At 45.8% G+C, this 22,759-nt stretch overlaps 1 protein-coding gene across 1 annotated transcript in view; it reads right to left on the bottom strand.

Annotated features, from left to right (window-relative positions):
* Nucleotides 1-22,759, bottom strand: part of LOC104144373 (neuronal acetylcholine receptor subunit alpha-7) — a 60,634-nt gene that overhangs the window by 14,148 nt on the left and 23,727 nt on the right. The window contains exons 3-8 of the mRNA XM_068927437.1: nt 15,342-15,386; nt 14,217-14,326; nt 11,698-11,777; nt 9,396-9,563; nt 6,747-6,941; nt 5,345-5,431 (exon numbers count right to left, since the gene is read on the bottom strand). Coding sequence (XP_068783538.1) covers nt 5,345-5,431; nt 6,747-6,941; nt 9,396-9,563; nt 11,698-11,777; nt 14,217-14,326; nt 15,342-15,386 — 685 coding nt within the window. The remainder of the gene's footprint in view (nt 1-5,344; nt 5,432-6,746; nt 6,942-9,395; nt 9,564-11,697; nt 11,778-14,216; nt 14,327-15,341; nt 15,387-22,759) is intronic.

The following is a 22,759-nucleotide window of genomic DNA, read 5'->3' as shown; positions in this document are numbered from 1 at the left end:
TCATGTATTCCTGTAACCTGGTGCTAGTTATGGCGATTCTCCAGGAACTGAACAAGCTGTCCAAGCGCCCACCCCTTTTTCCCTGAAGATTTTCAACTGGAAGAGAGATCCTGCTGAGGAGCTGCATTTATCACCTGGTATACTCCTTCTGGGATTGCCAGCAAGATCATTGTGGGAAGACTATTGTCTTCTGTGTGTTTCCCCGTTGGAGTAGGGAAAAGATTTTCAGAGCTCAGGGTCTGCCTATACCACATAGTCCAGTGCTGACTACTTTCTCAACAAGATCTATTTGGAATCCAGCAGCCAAATGGGAGAGCAGTCTTTCCCCGTTTGTTGGGCTAGTGCCTGGAGTGCAATTAGGAGTGGGGATTTAAACTGAGCATGCTCTGGGAGAGTGATTACAACCCGCATCTGAGTCAGGGAACAGTGGACAGCGGTGGAAAGAAAATGATGCAGGGAGGGCAGAGCAAGAAAGGTCTCAGAATGGCAGAACAGGATGGGGCAGAGGGGGAACCTCCAGAGTGTGGGCACAAATTCACACAGCCTGGGAAACAGGCAAGAGCAACTAGAGTCCCGTGCACAGTCACAAAAATTCAGCGTAACGGGGATAACTGAGACATGGAGGTAACCAGACACTCACACTGCTGGAGTCCTCTGATGGATAGGTACAAGCCTCTCAGGGAAGGCGAGGTGGATTGCCCTCTATGTGCAGGAGCAGTTCGTACGGGTGGGTATCTATGGGACAGGTGACAGCTGGTGGAGAGCTTGTGGGTTGGGGCCAGAGGAGAGGCCACTAAGGGTGACACTGTGATGGGAATGCATTACAGCTGATCATTGTGGGGAAGCGGATGGGGTCCTGTTTTGGGCAACTCAGGGATGCTTCTGTGTTGCAGACTTTAATTCTCATAGGAGACCTGGACTTCCCTGTTATCTGCTTAGACGGCAGCACAGTAGGATGCAAGGTGCCAGGAAGACTTCTAGAGAGTGTCAGGGATAGCTTCTGGATGGAGGAACAGGATGGGTCAACTAGAACTAGTGCACAGCTGAATCTGCTATTTACCAGCAAGGAGGAACTGGTTCGGAACACAGTAATGGGAGCTTGGGCTATAGTGACCATGAGATAGAGGAGTTCAAAATCCTGACGGGATCCAGGGAGGAAAGCAGCAGAGAATAGACCCTGGACTTCAAGTGAGAAGACTTCAAATTTTTCAGGAATTTGCTAGGTGGGATCCCATAGGAGGTGGCTCTGAAGGCTAAAGCAGCTCAGGGAAGCTGCCAGGGCTTTAAGGACAGCAGTCTCCAAGTGCAAGAAAGGTCTCTCTCAATACTCAGAGAAACAAGCAGACACATCAGGAGACCAGCATGGCTAAGCAGAGAACTCACAGTGGAGCTCCAATGCAAAAAAGCAGCATACGGGGGATGGGGGGGTAAGTAGGGATAGAACGCACTGGAGGAATTTAGAAACTTTGCCTGGGCATGCAGGTTGGTGTTAAGAAAGTTAAAGCTCAGCAGTTGAGATTGCTGAGGGACATGAAGGGCAAAAAGAAGAGCTGCTACGATAGCATCAAAAAACTCAAAAAGGAAAATACGGGCTCCTTGGTGAATGGGGTGTATGATTTAGTGAGAGCAGACAGAAATAAGGCTGAGGTACTCAGTACTTTCTTTGTCTCATTCTTCACTGTCAAGGTCTCATAGGTCTTTCTGTTTACAGAGAGAGTTCAAGGAGAAGGAGATCTACCAGCGGTGGATGAGGATTGAGTCAGGTAGTACTCATCAGATCTCAACCCATACAAGCCCATGGGATCAGACTGGCTGCACCATGGGTGCTGCTGCTGACGGGGCTGCTGGTATCCTTGCAAGGCCACGGAGATCAGGGAAGACACCTGACAGCTGGGGAAAGGCAGATGTTGTGCTCATCTTTGACGAAGGCCAAAGGAACAATCTAGGGAACTACTGGCAGGTCAGCCTCCCTTCGGTCCTTTGGAAAATCAGGGACCAAGTCCCTGGAGAACGTTTCTGGGCACTTACGTCAGAAGTTGGTAACTGGGAACAGTCAGCCAGAACTTACCAAGGGTAAATCAGGCCTGACCAACTTGATTGTCTTGCATGTTAAAATGAAAGGGGACAATGCCTTGGCTGGACATAACCCTGAGCAACCCAGTCTGACCCCATGGCTGACCCTGCTTTGGGCAGGATTTGGGTCTCTAGTCCTCCCCAGGTCCCTTCCCTTACGAAGCAGGAGCTCCCATTAAAGGGAGAATGCGAAGTTTCAGAGCATGCCAGCCTGGACTGCCTGGTTAAACAGCAGATCCCAGTCAAGGCTCAGTTTGCTTTTGGGCTGTAACAGGGGAGCATGAGGTGAGAGTAGCCAGGGAGTGTTTTAGACATGCCTTTTCTGAATAGCTCAGGTTAATCTCTCGGGTCTAACAGACTGTTCATGTATTAGAATTACTCTTTTCCAGCGTTTTACCGTATGAAATTTGTTTAATGAACAGATAAAAGGAACAGACAGTCTTTGACCTACATGACAACTTTGAAAGGTGCATTTCTAACATAGTTGACGTGCTCCAATTATTTAGGCATTATGAAAAAATTTGCAGTAATACAAGCTGCCAATAAGGCATATTTCATATACTAGTGGTAAGAAGAGAGTTCCTTATCATCCCCTTGATTTTGTGACCCAAAAATGATGAAAAGGTGTGAGAGGTCCTAATACTTGAGCCAACAGTCACCTGGAGGAGAGAACTTGACCCAATAGACTTCCCCACCACTCTGCTGATATTTGATGTCCACACATCCACACTGGATTAAATAGTAATTAGCTGAAACCTCTTATTACAGCATTAAAATCTGTAATGATACATAACTCTGCATAGCTGTTCTTGGTACAAATCTTTTTATCTCCTCTGGTAGGGGCCTCTATTAGGAGGAACTGGTCTACCTAAAGCTACTGCATTGGGCATAGGCAAGCATATCCCTTCACTAATTCCAGCTGGCTTTTGTTACATATTATGTGAAGCAAAATGATGTAGAGATCTGTCAGATGCTTTGTCTCTCCCCCCTACACACCAAGTTTCTCTAAAATTGTAGCTGCCGCTGCAGAGTCCTAGGTATTTGTACAGAAGGGGGCCTTCTTAGCTTTTTAGAGGCCCATGTGACAGGGCAAGAGTCATGCTGACTTTCAGTAAGGTACCCAGTTTATCTGGAGGCTGTCAGAAAGTCTTGCATATGGGCATGCTGCATAGCCCTGTGAGTCACCATCCCTCCCAACTGTTCGGTCTATCTAACTCCCCGAACTTAGATGATGATGTTGTCCGACTAAATTTCATTTTGCTCTTTTTATGGTATGTCTCATGCTAGGCTTTAGTTACACAGTGGTGAGGCACACCCTCCATCAGCACCTCGATACATTGTGGAATATTTTGCTTTATTCCTGCTATCCTTTGCATGTACCTCAGTCATGATTTGGACAAAAATATTGGCATCAGCTCGGGAGATAATATAATTAATTAGTTCCTAGGTCTTCCTATTATGTTCATACTTGCTTACTCTTTAAATCAGAAGAGGTTTACTTTCCCTACCTTGCTATGAGGTCAGGGAATTATGCTTACCCCAGTTCAAGTGCAGCCTCCCTTAGTCATGGTGAAAGAGACTGTCATTGGTGGCTTTGCCCCCACCAACACGACATGCTTATCAGTGCCTTCTCCCTTCAGAATACCCCAATACTAATTCAGGCTCTGCACCCAGCCTCACTTGCAAGCAACACGAAGGCCTCATACAGGCCTGTGCCTTTACTGATCACACCTCGCTGCCTGGACTTACTTCCCTCTCTCCCGTATTTAGCTGTCCCAGCTCTGATGGGTTTGTGTATGCGGCAGCTGCTGGCAGTCCAACCTGCCTCGATCCCTTCACTTCTCCCTATCTTTCTCAAATGGCAGTTTCAGAAATTTCGTGCGGCCGAGGCTGGAGTCCGTGATGCGCATAGCCCATGGGACCACAACCTGAGATCTCTCCTTGCTCCTGTCATGCCGCCGTGCGGAGCTGTGTATGTATCGCGCACAGAGGTGACCTTCCCCTTCTGTAGTTTGTGTCACACTGAACCTCAAAAACAACCTGTAACCAAGACCTTTGTCTTTGCTGTGCCCAGCAATGTTCATAATACCCAGCCAGCATCTTTGTGTGCCAGCTTATTGGTATGACAGCCCCATAACTTGCAAGCAATTTCTCCTGACGCCTCAGTCTGTCTTGTGGAACAAGAGTGAACCCCTCATCTGCCTCCTTATCTGACCATCCAGAACGAATGAACTAATGAAGCAGGTGATTAGTGCACTCTATCTTTCCCATATGACTTTGAGAAAAACATGTAATCCTTCACAGCTTCATTCCTTGTCTAGAAAAAAGGAAGAATGATACTTCTTCCAGCTCCTTCTCTACCCTTCCCATCCATGTCTGCCGTATCTGCTCAGTCTGCCAGCTTTCTGAGCCAAATACAATCTTTAACTGTATGGGTGTGTGTGTTCAGCACTTCGTATGATAAGCTTTCACCCGGAGCCTTCTGATACCACCGCTGTAATAATAAGAGAAAAAATCTACCATTCTGAGTCCAGGTCGGGTCTTTTAGATGCTTCCATGGCTACCTCCTAGGCTATAATAAAAAGGCTTATCTTTCTTGTACCATCTTCAGGGGTAGTCATAGTAGAAGTTACCAAGAAGATAATCTGGTCAATAACTTTCATCCAATGTTAAATGTTAAAAATGCACCACTGATGTATTTGAATTTTGACTGCACTCTTGAACAGCAGATAGGTAGACAGAAGAGAAGGAAAACTGGGCAGGGAGGAGGGAGATGCATAAAAGGAGGCAGGGCAGGTCATGTGGGCAAGGAAAGGGGAATTTTATCCAGCCAGAAGCACTGAGATTTTCGAAAGCTCTGTGTGGGACCTGCTCCATTCGAAGAGCTGTCAAAGCAACTTTACAGCCAGGTGCAATCAATCCAGAGCAAGAGATGAGTATTATTCCAGTCTCCAGTCTCCACTATCCATCAGGCCTATGCTCTGAAGGTGCCGGGCCTGGAGCTTTGCCATCTAAGCTTTTTTATATTAGTCCTGTGTCCCCTGCACCTTGCAGTTACCAGTTTATCTGATGTTTTCAAAGCCTCTTTACATCCCTAATGAGGGCTCTCTTCATATGCACAAACAGTGAAGGCCCAGACAAACATTTACTCCTGAGACTGCTGAAATGGAAAACTCTATTAAAAAAAAAAAAGATTCCATCCTCAAGTAGACTTTGCACAGCTCTTTGGGAGTATCATAGGGTATGCACAGAGCAAACCAATGCAACCTACCTATCAGTGGGACCGAGTCAGAAGTTGCAGGCATGATCTCAGCCACTAGCAGCATAAATACAGTCAGGGAAAGCAGGACAGTGATACCTGCAGGGAATGAGCACAGAAGGAAAGGATGAGGAACATGATCTCTGCTGATCCTCCTGTTGATGTCTGTGCTGATAAATATAGCCTTGTACTGATCTACAGCTAAGACAAATGCGTGATTTTGTGCTTGTCAACACAGATGAGAGCTTCTACCAAGCGAAAATATCTTTGGATGCATCTTAATCCACTCTTTCCCTTTGTCTGAGTTACTCCCAAAACCTTGTTCCTCTTAAAGTAGTGGAGAAGTCTTTGCTGCTGAATGAAATGAAGCCTGCAAAACTTGTGAACTATGCTGTCCTTGCAAAACTGGGCTCAAAGAAAGCCCAGACAGTTTTTAAGAGCTTGTAGAGACTTCACAGTCATAAGTAGTTTTTGTCTATTGCACATTGTATAATGTCGTCCGTATAGCTGTGAATTGATTTAAATGTAGCGCTCTGTTTATTTGCTCCCTCTGGAAAGACTGTTGCAAAACCTCGCTGTCCTGGTGCTGAGAAATCATCTTCCATTTCACAGCCTGCATGAACATTATCCCCTATTTTTTATGTCAGTATTGCCTTTTAGCTCAAATAATTCTTTTCTTTGCCTTCCCCTTATTTCTTACAGACAACAATCCTATTCCCCTTGGCTCTTGTTTTGCTTTGTGTAAGCCTGGCCACTCAATTCCTCCATTGTTCTACGGCTCCTCAGTGCACTTGTTCCCTTCTAAATGTCTTTGTCCTGATCAGTTTTGTGAACCATATGAAAATTAAGGTCTCACCTGGGCTGGTTTTGTGTGTTTCCAGCTTTCCCTTGTCTTCTGCTCTTGGAAGCACATATGATAGTAAATCACATCTAGTTCTTTGGCCGCCACTTTTTTGTTTTTATGGGGAACTCATGGCTTGCTGATGTGGGGGCTTGGGGGCATGGAAGATGAAAATCCAATGCCCGGTCACTGCTGCTCCTGACCCTTCAGAGAGCCACTCCACCTCTCTGTATCTTAGTATATCCTAGCTGAAAAACGGAGCTAATCAGCTGTGCAATGCGTTGAGATGCACTAAGCAAAAGAGCTGCAGGGGAGACACTGTTATCATTGCTGCCTGTGCCAGTGAAAAGTTTTGCCTCATCCCAGGATAAAATCAAAAGGATGATACCAGTAGAAGTACTTAGCATAGTATGTGTGAATGCCTTGCAGAAAGTTGTTGTTACCCTGCTTTCTGCAACTAAACAAGTGCTTCAGCTGTTCTTCCAGGAAAATCTTTTTTATCAAGCACCATGATGTATGTATTTGCATGTTAAGGGAAAGACTTAGGAAGGAAATGAACTTTTTAGCACTTACCTAAAGAAATCTTCTCTCCTGAATCAGCTGGCAAGAGGAAAACAAGCAATGCCAAGGCAGATATAAGAACGCAGGGAATCAGCAGGTTCAAGCCGTAGTAAAGTGTGCGTCGGCGCATGGTGACGGTGTATGTCACATCTGGATATGGTTCTTTACAGCATTCATAATACAGCTCGTTTCTCTTTCCCGGGACACCTGTAGAGAAGAGAGATCAGAGCAGAGGGGAGAGCTGCAGGACTCCCAGGTATCTCCTGGGAGGTAGGAAGGTTTATTGCACCTCTGACCATATTGGTCTCTCCCCAAAGCTGAAAGGACCTCCAGGGATCACATGGTCTATCCCTGGCCACAAACAGACCCAATCCTACAGAGGATGTTCCTGGCACAGGCAGCAGCAGCCGTCTTGGTGCTTTAGCGTCTTTCCCTTTAAGCCTCAGGCCAGCAATGGAGAGGCTGTGGAGGAAAATCAATGGAGGGAAAGGAGACAAGCTGAGCCCTGTCTTGGCCACTGAACCATTTGTTTCCTCACAGGGGAGCTAGTGTAGGGGTCTGACCATGCTACAACTACCTCCAGACAGTCTAGGTTCAAACCTTAGCAGGTAGCTTATGCAAGTGCTGAGGTTCAGGCTGAGGGAAGGGGAAGGGATTTCTCCACACCCCAACTTCTGTGGGATCTCTTACTGCTCTGTGGGATCTCTTCCAAACATCAAAGTAGGAGTGCATTGCAGTGTCTTGTGGCAACTGATAGGGGAGAAGAGAAACCCCTAAGGCAAAAGTAATTTTCTGACACCATGGCCAAGGATGAAAATGTGGTGGACAGGTTAAGGGGTAGAAGGGACAAAGTGGGTCTTTTTCCTCAACTTGATGTTGTTTGAAAGCTGAAATGCATCACTACTGGATTAAACCAGCTGTTGTAGCTCTTAGTCTGTCAATGTCTTCAGCAACTTCTGAGGCAGCTGTGCAAGATTCCTTCTGTTCCTAATCCCACTTCTGTGTTTTCTGAGGCTTATTTTCATGCCTTCTGAGTAATCAGAACCGGGCTTAGCCACAGAGGCTCATCTGGGCCAGAAGAACACCGTTCTGACCACCCCAATCCCAACAAGGAAAGATTTGTGAACAGTGGCCAAAGGATAATGCAGCAAAACATACCTTCTGCCTCCCTGCACTGAGGGAAGGGTGACAAAGGGCTGATGTCATATTCACGAGCCCATGCAGCAGATTTTCTGCAGGACAGGTGCCACTAATTGCTATTTTTCTGTCATTCTCTTATACAGTACTTGCAGAAAAAAGAAATACGATATGATGTCCATTTTCAAAAGGGGTGTCGAGTTAAGCTTAGGGTCTGTTACCTCTGAGGGTTAAGAGACATAGCTGTCCAACGCAGCTGTACTGTGGGGTTAGCCAAAATGACCAGGCTGCAGAAAATCCTGTTTGGCAAGGACATCTAAGACCATGCTAGGCAAGGATGGTGGCAGCACAGTAAATGTCAGGGGAAGACGGAAGAGCTCAGCATCTTGTACCTTTCCTGCCACCACTGCTTACCTCCTTTTTGTTTCTGTCCATATGACAGAAGATGCTATGGCGTGTATATTCTGGCAGGAACGTTAACAAATTCTCCATAAAAGACATGGCTGTGGCTGGCTTGCGGTGTTAACTATCACTATAGTTGCATGGACTAGCAAAGGCTCAGCTCTGTCCACGCCTTATCTCAGATGAAGGCATATAAATCACAGGCCAGTCTCTTCATCAGGTACACAAAGCTATTGGACAGAAATAGTTACTAGAAAGGAGTACATGAGAGCCAGTCCTGCTCTGAAATGGACTGACTTTTGAATGTCTTCCTGTGAAGTCCTTCAACATCTCAGGAAACTGAATACCAATTACACTTGTAATTTTATTATTTCTCAGATTCCCTGAATGATAAAGCCAATGTATTCAATTAGTCAGAGACTGTGTCTCCTTGACTACACATCTGGACTAGCAGATGAAAGGTCCTGCTTTCATGTTCTCTCTAGGGTGGTCTAAGTTCTGTCGTTTTCCATAGCACTGCTTCTGATGTACACTTACGTTAATGAGTTCGTAATAAGGCACTAGGATTTAGCTCTAAATGACTAATTCTGGGCATAGGATCCTCTTTTAAGAACATAGGTCTCTTCTGAAGTGCGGAAGAGAACGGCGATATCCTGAGCTGCAGTTATTTGAACTGATAGGCACTTTGATCTTTTTGTGGGCAAGAGGCATTCACTTCTCTAAAAGTTCATTCCAGTTTTGCTGAAATAGTGTTTTTTAAGCCAATCAATATTTGGCTGATGTGGTACAGTAGATGTGACATTATGTTCAGTGAGCTTGTATCAGACACAGATCCAAATTTAGTACTGACAAACTGCTCAAACACATCAGGACCAACAGATTCCTTTTACGTACAGGTTCCCTTTAGTTTCACGGTGCTGCAGAACACAGTGTTTTCAGACACATTTCAAGAATGTGTTTGAAAAATTGTCTCTGATCGGTGATTGGTTTTTTTTTGTTGACTGATACGTAAGAGCTTTTAACACCTATATTTCAAACTTCCCAATAGGATTGCTCGTCTCCGTATACTTGGGGTTTGCCTTTGAAAATTAGGCTACTGAAGTTTTTAGTCTGTCAATTTACCCACTAAATCCCATTCTCCATTTGAGATGTAGTTGGAAATATCAGCCTCAAGCATCTGCAGGTCAAGTAACCAACCGCTGTGGGTCCAGGAGCCAAACTTCAAATCACACTTCTGCACGTCAAAAGGGAACCAGCGGACGTCAATATAACACGTGCTCTTCAAAATGCCTGTGGATAGAAATAGATAGAATCAAATGTGTGCAGGGTGCAGTCCATCAAGGAGTCCATCAAACGAGGAGGACAGGGCAGGGGTACATAGTGCATGGGTGTCTCAGTGCTGTTGCTGGGAATACCTTGACGGGCTCTTTTAAAGGAGTTCTTCATTAAGCTTACCCAGTTTCTGGCGTGTACAAAAGCCCTGAGTTAGACCTATAAGCCCTTTGAACCATGTTTTTATGCTAAACCTTGCTCACTGGTGGCCTTTATCTTCTGTATGCTAATCTGGGCCTTTGTTTTTACTCTGACTGTGTCTGGTTCTCTCCCAGGCCTGCTGCTCCACAGCCTTCACCTCACCTCGCGTGCTCACCATGCCTTTCCAAGCTCAGAGGAGAGGCAGCTTCTGCTTCATCAGAACATCATCTCAGATGCCGAGCTGACCCTAGCTATTTGGAATAATTGTTTCTGCCTGCTCCCTAAAACACCTACTAATGTGAATCCCACTTTTGAGTCATCTAACTGAAGAGAGTTCCATGCTTTTCAGACAGTGCTCAGGCTGTGCCTTTTGAAAATGAAATCCCCAAAGCAGAGGTTCTTTACTATTGTCTCTGTCTGCTGTTGCAAAGGCTGAGGATGTTGTGGCATAACTGTGTGTGCATGATCATTTCTCTGCACACAGTGCTGCTCTGGGGTGCTCTTTATCCTGTTACACTCGGGTAGGTCTTCCTTCTGCTGTCATGGCCCTTTTTGGACTGGCTACGGGGAGTCTTTTCTCCTATTTTCTCCCACATCTTGGCTCTGTTCCCTTCCTTAACAACAGACTGCTGTCCCATTCTTGTGCTTCATCTCCACTCCTCCGCCTAGCCATGTGTACAGGAGCTCGTTTCTCTAATGGACAGCAACAGTAAGTATAGCCTGCTCTTGGAGTCAAGGGAAATAAAACTTTCATGAAGCTTTGGGAACACTCTCTTTCCCCCTCTATAGTATTTTGCAGCTTCTCAATTAATCTAGCTGCTTCTGAGAGCGTTTGGTGCTCTTAAGTGGGCTGATTATGAACATTTTCCTTCAAAAGTGGATTGGAGAAAATATTTTAGCAGCAGTTAAATCCCAGTAAGCAAAGATTTCCTGTGCTTTGCACAACAGATTTCCTTTACTCCTTATTCCTTAGCTTCTTCTCCCTTGGGATCTTAAGTAAGCAGTTCTCCACCACAGAGCTTGCAGCTCACTCTAAATGCAGTCTGCACACATAGTACTACTTCTCCTACTCTATCGGCAGAAAGACTAGCCAGGCACCAGATCTGCCTGCTATAGGCACTGTCTGAACGATCTACCTAAAGAGACCCTGGAGGGATGGCGAAAGCTCTGCCATGGTGAATGCCAACCTTTTCACGTTGCTATTGCTCCCTGGAGAATAGCCTTACCCACAGATCTGTCCCAGAGAAACCACACGGGTCCTTTAAGTGATCTCAGGAATAGGGATTACTAACAAACCTGTGGACATGCTTGGGGTTTGTCTGCCAACCTCTGCCTCATCTGCTTCATGCCGTGTTTCTTGTCCACTGAAGCAAGTGGCTGTGGGAATAGCCTGGATGTTTGCTAGTAGGTCCCAGCTGCTGGAACCCTACAAGAACTGGAGTCAGCCATATACCTGAAAAGCAGGCCAGACCCCCAGCATCTGGCCAACTCTGGAATGGCCTCAGTGCCTCTTTGCAAGAGTTACAGGCTCAGCCTAAGACTGCCATACACAGAGGGCTTTGCTGGGGAAGCAGTGCTGCTCCTGGGACACATCTTATAGTTACACCTCTCTTCACTCGCAGGAGAGAGCTAACTGGGTTGCACGTAAAGCCTCCCTCTGTTATAATGAGCCAGGAGAGTGCACACCGCCTTGCTTTAGATGGTACTTTCTCTAGGCTCTGAATGTTGGAAGCAAACTGCTCAGGAAAGATATTTATTCATTTATGAAGTGGAAATCTGCCACTAATAACAGACCTAAATTACTTCAGCAGATTTGTCCCATAATAGACGGCTGCAAAATTTCTGCATACAGACTGCTTCCAAATGCTTGGATTTCATTCATAAAGGAAAATTGTTTGTAATTATATAAAAATACACATTGATTTAAAGCAAACAAATATGCTTTGCATACCTGGAGGAATATATTGGCAGGATCCAGAGTAATTCACCAGTACATTTGTGTGAAATGTACCATCAAATCTTTCATCCGCGCTACAAGACAATGAGAACAAAACAAAACAAAGAAAGAGCCAACAGACAGATGAGTTCAGGTATAGTAACTGTCAACAGAACAATAATCTTCTGTTAGAATTTAATGTACAGGACGTCTGAATTAAGGGCTGTCGTACACCTAGCTAAATGGCCAACCCCCATCAGTAGCTCACTTTCTCATAGACGCTGTTGACATGTGCCTGGGTACGCTGGATGCTTGCCCTAACATCCTCAAAGAAAGGAAAGGCAGAGCTGGTGATGTCTCAGGGGAAGGGCAGAAGGGAAAGGAGCAGGGGTAGTGTCCCGGCAGGAGTCTCTAAAAACCAGGCAGCTGGGAGGATGCAGCTTTTCTGGGACTGCTGTCAGAATCAGGCAGTTCCCAGGGTAAATTAAGCTATTTGTTACCCAGGTCTGAAGGAACAGTCCTGCAGTCTTTCAGGAGGCACAGGGCCAGAGCTTTGCTTCAAGCAGTTGAATAAGGCACTGGCAAGAAGCTGTTTTGGATCTGGGGCTTATAGGGGAAGCCTGACTGAGACTGTAAGAGCAGAAACCAGTGAAAGGGACTGAGAAAAAAGATTTCTTTGGGATTCCAGCAATTCTGAGGAAAAGAAGCAGTCTTCAAGGGAGCAAGCCTGGGGGCTCGCTCCAGAGAGTCTCTTGGGAAGAAGTTACATGCATAGGGTTCCTACAGCCTGTGCAAAGGCTTTACACAGCAGCCCCTTGCTTATCACGGCGATATGCAGGTCTGTCATGTTGGAGCATGAGTCCATTGTGTTAGTGGGCACATCCTGTCTCACAGCCAGACACGAGTCCATCACACGGTTGGGCATAGATGCAGCCCATTCCTTGGGCTCCCGGCAGATGTCACACAGCAGCATGGAAAATTTGGATCCTTCGTTCCCCCTATGACCTGCTCTTTGCTCGTGTCTGAGGAGTTCCTGCACGTGACAGTTAACTGTCAGGAGATCTCTGCGGACTTGAAAAACAAAAAGAAATTACAAAAATACGGGAAAAAGAGCACATGATTCAAGATGAACATAAAAGAAACAGCACAGACAAATGGAGATAAAATAGAAAAAGCTGAGGTATTAACTAGCAATAGACATAAAGGGCAGCAGACTCAGTGGCATGAGTGCAGACCAGAATAGGTTAAAAAAGTGTGCATACAACAGACTCCCATTGGCATGACTGATGAAATTTACCGTGGAGTACTGAAGGAACTGGCCGAAATACTCTCTGAAGCATTAACAATTATCTGTGAGAGCTTGTGAAGAGTAGGAAAGAGCTCAGTGAACTAGAGACGATCAAAGAGAAATCAGATTTTCTTTTAAAGGGGGAAGTTATAGACAAACCAACCTAACTTCAAAGATAATAAGGTGATAACAGCTGGCATGGATTTGTCAGTGCATTTGGGCCAATTGCACCAAACCAATCTACTTTTCTGCTTTCTCAGGATGATTGACTTACTGATTAAGAGGAGGCAGAAGCCTCCCACATAATGTTCTTGTAAACAAACTAGAAAAGTATGGACCAGATTACATGCCTGCTGGTTAGAGGATGAACCTGGTGAGTTGTTATCATGGGCTCACAGTCAAACTGTGAGGAGTAAAGCTGGAGCAAAGAACAATCCTTATACAACTTCCAGGTGACTGCAAGTTTCCTTCAGACACCTTGGAGTGAGGGCTTGGAACAGAAAATGGACGTTGGTAATTTGGAGAGACCAACAGAATGAAATTCAGTCCAGATGACTGTGAAGTATTCCCCCTGAAATTGACAGAGATAGACAAATCTAAGAAAATCTAATAAGGCAGTAAGTCTGAAGGACAAGGTCTGGAGTTTATGATGGATCAAAAAAGAAGTCCAGAAATAAGGCATTAGTGAGAGTACAAGCAAAAAACCCTGCTTCAGGAATGCATTAAAGGGAATGTGTGGGTGGATGTGGAGATTACTACTATAACACTCCATTGCACACTGCAGAAGTCTTGGTTAGAGTGCTGCCTCCACTTTTGAGAAAAACACAAATTGGAGTGTTTAGAGGAGAACAGCAGTGATGGAAAGCGATTTAGAAAATGTGAGTGATGAGGGAAGCACAAAGAAATTGGGTTTGTTTAGTCCAGGCAGGAAGACTAAGGCAGAAACATGATAATAATCTTCCAGAAGAGGCACGGTAGTTGCAGGAAGAATATGGATTACTTGTTCTCTGTATCCACCGTGCAAATGGAAGGAAGACATCCACGAAATTGTAGCAAAGGAGGTTTAGTTTGGATATTAGAAGAAACTATTATCTGGCACTTGTCTTCTCTTTTTTGAATTGTTTCAAGAGAAGGAGGCAAAATCCCCAGGCAGCAAAAGCCCCAGAGTATTAGTGGAGCGTGGCTGATTTCCAGCATCGAGCGCTCTATTTCTACATCTCTGTTGGCTGTTGCATATCTTGCTTACCTGTTATACAGAAGAATATCTGGCACCCAAATCTGATCAGCTGGGAATCGCAAGTTCTGCACCCCCGGGTATTCATACTGATCCCAAGACAGGTAAACATCAACCCAGTACTGTGGGAAAATGCATGTATCAGATCATATGAGCTGGGAAAAATCTTCTAGCCTCTTTGGAATGCTAGGGGAACAGAACGGCTGTTGGTAATAGTAGTGCAGAAATGTGACAATAGTTATTACATATCTTACAGTGATAGGCTTTAATGATTAAAGAAGGCTGGCATATATCTTAAAGAATTCAGAGTCGTGACTGGATGTTGTGTGCCATTATATTGTCATTTACTGTCTAACCCCTCCTTCCTAAGACCCGAATACAGATATTTCAAACCTTTTCTTGATGGATTGGCAGAAACTCTGGCAGTAGGCTGGTAGGCAGCCTGGTTTGCAGTAGTTTGGGTATCATTAGACATGATACGGGGTACATAGACCACTGTCTGGCAATTTCTGATGAAAATAATTTAATTTGTTGCAAAGATCTGAGGATGGAGAGGGTTAATAACCACCTCACTGGGAGAGGTAGGCAAGAGGACTTTGTATCTCAAGGGATTGCTTCTGATTCCCTTTTCCCCCCACCTCAACACACACACACTTAGTTCAAGAAAGATGCAGGTACAAGTTGTGCGCTGAACGCTGTCACTTGCAGCAAATCTCTAAGGCAGGGCTATCAGGGAAACAGTCACCGGTGCTATAACCATAGCCAGCCTCTCCAAGAGACAGCACACACACAGGCTCTCTCCTGACAGTCCCATAATCCTACAGGATCGTCTGGATTCTGGATTTTTGTAGTAGAAAAGCTCATTTCTGTTGCAAATCCCAGCAGACAGCTGAGGAAGAAGCAGCCGGTTCTGCTGTGCCCATTAACATGTTGCAGCGTTTGGCTGCTAATGACAAGGCAGAATTAGCTCAGTCGTTCAAGTCTCCCACCAGATTTTTGCTCCAGAGCTGAGCAACTCGTGCTCAGGAGATCAGTTCATGCCTCTACAAGAGGAGACGATATCTGTAACCTTAAGGGGCTAGTGACAGACTTACTGTTAAGGAGGTTTTTCACTCTTTATTGACTCAGATTACTCACCATCTGCAGCCAAGCATTTGTGATCAACACCTGATTCTTCTCATCCTTTAAATAAAAAGGGGAAGGGGAGAGAAGAGAAAAAAAGATGATCCTCAAAATACAGTTCGATCACAGGTAGAAGCATTACTCTCTTGTTCCTTTCAAAACCCTGATTGTTGCAGAAAACGCATGCAAGCTTTGTGTAGTACACTGTGAGCTCAGTACAAAATCACTAAATTGCACTATATGGCCCAGACAATTATGGCTCTCTTTGACCCTTAAAACCTACAAAACTCTTGCATTTGTTGCAATTGAGCAACATCAGAAGTGAAAATAACAGATAATGGCTATTATTTTGCTGGAGACTCCTTCCCAAAGGCACAAGATTTTCCTTTTAAATAGGTGGGCAAAACAAGATGATTTCTACTACTATAAAGCATACAGTAATTGGAGAGCATTTACATTGTTTTTGCTACCACTGCAAAACAATAGCAAAAGGATACGGAAGGCCCTGTTCCTTTAGAGTCTTAGCATTACGTAACTTAGCTCATGCTGAAAAGGAAAGGCTGGCCTTGGGCAAAAGCAAATATAGGCAGCAGACCACAAACACCATCTGATGGGGGCTCATCGTTTCCTACTGATACATTGAAATAGACTACCGTCTTGGCCTCTGACACCTACTCTTTTTTAATTAGAGATAATCTTTATGTTCCATCCTTTTCTTCCTATTCTCCTCCATCCAAAGAGAAGCATCAGATACAGAGTTCACACAGAGAACAGAGGGATTGTTACATTACAAGGAGATCACTGAAGCGGAGAGTTGTATTTTAGCACCAGATAAAGCTGCTGTGAAACTCTGCAGTTAACACTGTGCGCTGCAGCAATCAAACCTCAGGCACCCACGCAAAAAAGTATCAGTGCAGGAAAGTGGAGTCATCAACGGGATGCAGTAGAGAACATTCATAACAGGAGTACAGTAAGAACCGCCAGGCAGAGAGCTTCACCGAGACATGACATGATGCACGAGCCTATTGAGTTTCTAAGCAGGATCTCTTCTGACTTCCTTGGGTCCAGACTTTCACCTGATGAAGTTGCTTTCCAGGTATATGGTGTTAACCCTGTCATGCTGGTGCCTAGCTGTAGGAACATCTGGTCCTCTGCAGTGTTTAAGGTGGGAGACACTGCGTTGTCAGCTCTGCAGAGCACCCTGGGCATGTAAGCACTGTGAAGTCATATTCAGAGGCAGCTGTCAAGTCCTGCAGATAGTTAGGGCTATCAAAGTCTCAGCCAAGTCCCAAACTAGCTCTTGAAAAAGTAGTATCTCCAGGAAGCTCTGTTTTGCTACTACTGCTGGTTCAGGCATCCACTTGAGCTTGGACATCAGCCTGCCTGTTGTATCTGTGAGCTCCATCCCTACTGGCCCCAACTCACGGCATGCCTCCATTTTTGGTGGTGTCTTCCTAGAGCTGGCTGATATTTGCTTGGCCCAGCAGCTCACTGGATTTGAGAGTTTAGAGACAGTCAAAGAGCTCCAGAGGCTCTCTCTGACACCCTGGTGCCTGCAGAGGCTAACTGAACTTACTGCAGACATGTAGAAAATAAGTGTATATGCGGTTGCCAGAGTCCTCTATGCAAAGCTGTATGTTACACCATTATTTCTCCTGCTCCCCTGGAGTCCACGCCACCTGTACTCTTCATTGGCACGCAACATCCAGAAAGCCTGGCCTGCACAACCACAACATAAACCGCATCCCTGAAAGTAATCTGGGCTTTTGGATTGGTCTGACCCTTAACTATGTTGCTTTTTGCAATATTCTTTGGTTAACAGAAGGAGTAAAGCCAGAACTGCCTAATTCACTTTGGAAAGATTACTGATCTGGTCGCCTCAAACTGCGTTCATGCTCTCCTCTCCCTCTCCCTCTCCAGCACTACCCCCATAGTAGAGATGCAAAACAGTTACCCATGAATCATCAGGGAAGATGCGAGCTGCTCAAAAGCAGACCGCCTTGTATCACACTCAGCTCCATCACTGGATGAGCGTTTTCTTTTTTGAGGCCTGTGGGTTTACTTCTTGCGCGTGCCATGCAGAAACCACTGTATGACTGCAAACTCCAAGGCTAATGCATGCATGAGGCTTGAGGTAAGCACCTAGTCCAACCACCCTGCTCAGACAGGGTCGCCTAGAGCACATTGCACAGGATTGTGTCCAGATGGCTTTTTGCATATCTGCAGGGAAGGAGACTCTACAACGTCTCTGGGCAACCTGTTCCAGTGCTCAGTCACCCTCACGGGAAAGATTTTCCTCATGTTCAGATGGGACTTCCTGTGCTTCAGTTTGTGCCCAGTGCCTCTCATCCTATCACTAGGCACTACTGAGAAGAGTCTGGTCCCATCCTCTCAACACCCCCCCTTCAGATACTTGTACCCATTGATCACATCCCCCCTCAGTCTTCTCTTCTCCAGGCTGCGGAGTCGCAGCTCTCCCAGCCTTTCTTCCTATGAGAGGTACTCTGATCCCTTTATCGTCCTAGTAGCCCTTTGCTGGACTAGTTCCAGGAGCTCAGTGTCTCTCCTGTACTTCCTGAGAGTCACACGGAGATCCATTAGTGTGCAACATACACCTGGAAGGCTAATGGCTTTCCTGCATGTGGAGAGACTTCTGGTCAGCAGCCTTTTACTCATGGCTCTGTTTTTCACCCACATAACCACTTTATACTTGATAGACTCCATGTCTGCAAAGAAAAACACCTAAGACTGACTTCTGCAGTTCACAAAGCAGTCGGCTGCCCTAACCTGCTCACCCATTACACTTCTGGGATCTCCTTGCTCTGACTCAGAAGCTAATGGTTCTGGTAACCAGCTCTCACTGCAAACAATGCATCAGCCACTTAAATGCATAACTTAAATGCACTATCTTAGGTACGCTTTGCCTCCTTGTCACAGGATTGCTATGCTCAGCCCCACCATGTTCGTCCTGCTTCTTAGGAATGTTTTGCAGTCGAAGGTGAACTTTTCTACTAGGGTTGCCACAGGTTTATCTGCGGTGTAGCCATGCTTTGCACGGTCTTTCTGCCTTGCCTTTTAATAACAGCAGTCAACAAGAGCACAAAGTCTAACCAGGGCTTTGGACTTCTTACATCTCTCTTAGCCTTGGGGGGAAAGAAATGTCACTTCAGGCTGCTTTCATGGCCATCCAGAGTCTATTCTCATCCTTGCCTTCAGGCTGCTGAGCTTTCAAAGGGAGTTGACTTTATGGACAGCAAGGCCCAGAAAATGTTATTTCTGTATTCAGTGCTGATCAACACACAGATGACAGCACAGATGCAGCCTGCTGGGACCTTCCTATTGCAAGGTGGAACAGAAAGTTCTCCCAGGAAGGATGTGAGTTTGCCTAGAGTGCCTGGTTTGCAGCAATAGCAAAGCCCACTTTATACTGTATTCTCCCAAGTCTGTGGGCTGTGCTAAAGACCTTTAGCATAGCTAAAGACGGTAAATATGAGATTGACAGAGAAGGAAATCCCTTGCCTTTTAGTGGAAGGGGCTTCTATGGGCGCAGGTGCTTATGGAGCCTCTCGTTTATGGAATTGTGGTGGTTTACTGAGCCGAATAGCTTTGCATCCTGTAAGGAAATGGTTTAGTCTGGAAGGGAGGGGGCTGGTGGTCCGACCTTTTCAGAGCTGCAGAGGAATCACAGTTCCCACTCTCTTCATCAGGAGCTGTGGGCCCTCAGCATCCCTGAGATACCTGGGCATGGCATCGGCAGCTTGCTAGGCAGCATTTATCTCTAACAGAAGTACTTTCAGACAACCTTGCGAGAAGGTCTGCCTTACGCAGTCCCAAGAAGTCACTGGTTGGTACTGCTTTGCCTAGATAAAAGCTAATTCTCATGGGAAGCACTGGAGGAGGTTCCCGCACTGTGTGTTCTGGGCTCATACGGGGGGGCTTAAGGATACCTTTCTTCCTAGGAGAAAGCTTGAATAATCACAGCACTGCTTTTTGTGTGCCAGTTCTCTGTCTCGCTTTGCTTCAGGATGATCTTCCTTCAGTGTTGGGCAGACTATCTCCATCGTGTTCTCTCACTGCAGTGCACAGCCATCCCCTTCAGGATCCCAGGTGAAGCTGGAGACTGGAGATGACAAGTTCCCCAGAGCCTCTTTCCCAGCACTCCTTTGGCAGTTCCCTCAGGCTGTAAATGTTCAGCTCAAAAAAATCAGTTTGCTGCTGGTTTTTACAAAAGCCGGAAAAGCTAGTGCTGTTGTCAGTAGGAAGTGCCACAGTTGTGCTCTAAATCCTTCCTTTCCTTATCTGGGTCACTTTCTCCCTTTTCTATCTCCATCCTCACCCTAGTTAATCCTCTGTGCTGGGCAGCTGCCTATTCTTATAGTCACCCTTGACCTACGGAAAGTGAGATACTTACTTGGGTTTGTTCCAGCTGAGAAGCCAGTGCACATGCTGGAACATGTGAATTTTTTTGTTTCGTTCTTTTTTCCCTACTGTCAACCCAAAGCTTACAATGTGCACAGGTCCACTTTGTTTTTGCACCAGGGTCTGTCAGGGACTATTCCTTTGTTAGGGCCGCCATTCAGATAAAATATGACTGCCCTTGGCCACATAAATATCTAGGTCCGTAATACATGGACAAAAAGAAACAAAGCCCTTGCTGGTTCAGTAGCCACATCGTATGGTAATGTGTCATCTCTGTAGCAAGGGACCTGCGAGCAGGTGGCTGACCAAAATCGTTAATCCTTGCCCTCTCGCAGAGCGATAGCCTTGGGAGCTGATTCAGTCATTGACTTACTGGAAGATATTCAACTGAAAAGTCCTAGACTGGACAGGTGACTATCAGAGGTCTCCAAAGGCCATCAGTGACTACTCTATTTTGCTTTTCTGTTTATTTGATTTTTTTACCTTACCAACATGCCTCAATATATAGGAGGGATGTGTCAAGGTTTCTGCCATGCAAGAGAGAGTTGCATTGACCTGGACATTTTCTCTCAGGAAATTTTGCTGGTAGAGACACCAGTCTCTGCAATGGATTTTGCTTAAGAAAATCAAAAGCAATTGGTGAGGCTTTCAAATGCTTGTAAGATCAGTCTGTGTCTGCAGCATGCAGTCCCTTCCTTTGCTGAAGCACCCAACAGGCCACAGCCTGAAGCTAATTAACTGAAGCAATTCCCTGACCCAAAGGACTTAAATAATTAGGGGGGACTCAGCTTTAATGCACTGTATGGTTGAGTACCTTAAAACCAGAACTCTTCAGAAAAAAATGGGTTGCCCTGGTAACAGCTAGTCAGCATAGCTGGACAGCCTTTACTTTTCAAGGGTCTGGTTAAATACAAATACTCATGTGTTTAAGGTTTGCCATCTGAAAGAGTCTAAAAAGTTGGAATGTGTGCTTCCATAGTAACATCAACTTTGAAGAGATACCTGATGTTAAAGCACTTCATCTCACTACCGTTAACAAAGCATCCTTAGGAAGAGGGTGGGAATGCGATGAGAGAGCCTAGAGACCAGCAAAGGGCCTGGGAAAGATACAGACACACACTGGAGCAGAAAAGAATAAACAAACATCCACTGATGTCTGTGGAGCATTTTTGTACCCCTTAGGACGGAAATGTGGAGGGGCTGGTTTGGTCAAGCCAGGGGGGTCTAGTTAAGAGCTCGCGGCTGAACACCATCTCCCTCCCACTTTTCACATTCGGATGCTTTGGGCTTTTTCTGCTATGAAGGGCTGTAGGCGTTTTCTCAAAATCACCTAAGGGTGGTCCACATTTACACAGCACAACCTGACTCTGGCCTCTGCACCGGGTCTCAGTGCAGAGGCTGCCAAGCTTGCCAGTTTGTGCCTCATCTCCCTTATCACCTGCTCTTCTCAATCTTCACTGGCACTGTTGTGAAAAAAGCCACATCATGCAGACTTGTTTCCTCCCTGCACACGTGACGTGACCATCAGCTACAGCACAGGGCTATGGGTGCCTGTCTCAGGACACAGTTTTTTTCCAGGGCACAGTTCCTCAGCAGTGTCTGCAGATCAAAGCTGATGTGAAGTGTGTCACGTTATAGTCTCCAGTGTTGGCTATGAGCCTTTTTGACCTCCAGCCCTTCACCAAAGACCTGCAAATTCAAGGGATCCCCTCTCCCCAAGCCAATACAAGGTCCTGGGGAGAGCTGTGAAGCCACCAGATTGTTCGGTTGCTTCATATAAGTTTGTCCAGGAAACCTCATAAGCTGGAGAAGAGGGCTCACACGGCTTTCCAGCACAGTGCTGCTCTCTAATCGACTGCTTGGGTGAACTGGCATGCACTCTTGGGGAAGGGGTATTAAGTCATAGTCCAAAACCACTTAGTCCTCTGTTAAAATCTCAAGAAAGTGCCAAGAGAAAATCTGTTGTGGAAGGAGGGAGGGAAGGCACGGCTGCCTCCAGAATCCCTGCCCGATGCTCTGGTGGTACCATGGGGAAGATCTGGATCCATAGGCACCACCACGAGAGCTCTCAAGATCCCATGAGGTTCCCCACGGTGACCTTGTCCTTCTCAATGTGTTATATCTTTGCTAGACTCCAGTGTTTTGAGTCAGGGTATTCTAGGCAACACAAACCATTCCGTGAATAAAGGAAGGGAAAAATACATTTTCATCCAAATTAAAAAATTCCAGTGACCTTTTCTTTGAGATACTGTAGTTGTTAGAGGCTCTGAAATTTGATAATGGAGTGTTACTTTTTTTCTGTTAGGACTGGCTAGGTTAAAAGGGCAGGAATGAGAGATGGAAAGAGAAGGAAAAGGTTTTCGCTTAGTAACTACTGCTGCAGTCTCAGAAATTATGCACAGAGAATATAGTGTTAAAATGCTAACCTTCCAGATGCTGAGAAGCTAAGAAATACCAGATTCAAGGTTGCCCAAACAACTTTCCGCAAGCGGTTGGCAACGGTCAGGCCAACCTGGCCAACCATGGTCAAGAGAAGTCTCTTGTTTCTGGGACCCTGCTGCCTTTGTGGCAGGAGGCTGTGCAAAGTGTCTCATGTCAACCAGCTGCATGCTTCTGCAAAGGACAGGTCTCCTTCCCTGCCACAGCCACCAAGCTCTGCAGCGAGGCCAGGAAAAGTTCACTCGAGATAAATCGCATTCCTTTGTACCTTGGAGAGCTGGTGTAACAAGTAGGAAGGACTCAGAAAATGCACTGAGCGAGTCCCATCCACTCTCTGCCCTGAGTTGGGCAGGAGCCGGTGGAAAAAGCAGTGGCTAAAAGGCAGGTAATTAAGACTTCATCATAGTGCTTCATGTTAGCATGTGGGCTAAGTAGTACTAAATGGGAAACCGTAAGTCCCATGATTCCCAACTTCATTGTGCTAGCGAACTCAAGTGTCATACTTTCAATGGGCTTAGTAGGACTGACATTTGAATAATGTCTGACACTTAGAAGGCAGCCAAAATAACAGTTCA

This window comes from Struthio camelus, chromosome Z, assembly GCF_040807025.1.
Source record: "Struthio camelus isolate bStrCam1 chromosome Z, bStrCam1.hap1, whole genome shotgun sequence".
Lineage (NCBI taxonomy): Eukaryota > Metazoa > Chordata > Aves > Struthioniformes > Struthionidae > Struthio > Struthio camelus.
The sequence above is the reverse complement of the archived record's forward strand: the minus strand, read 5'-3'. Positions and strand labels throughout refer to the sequence as shown.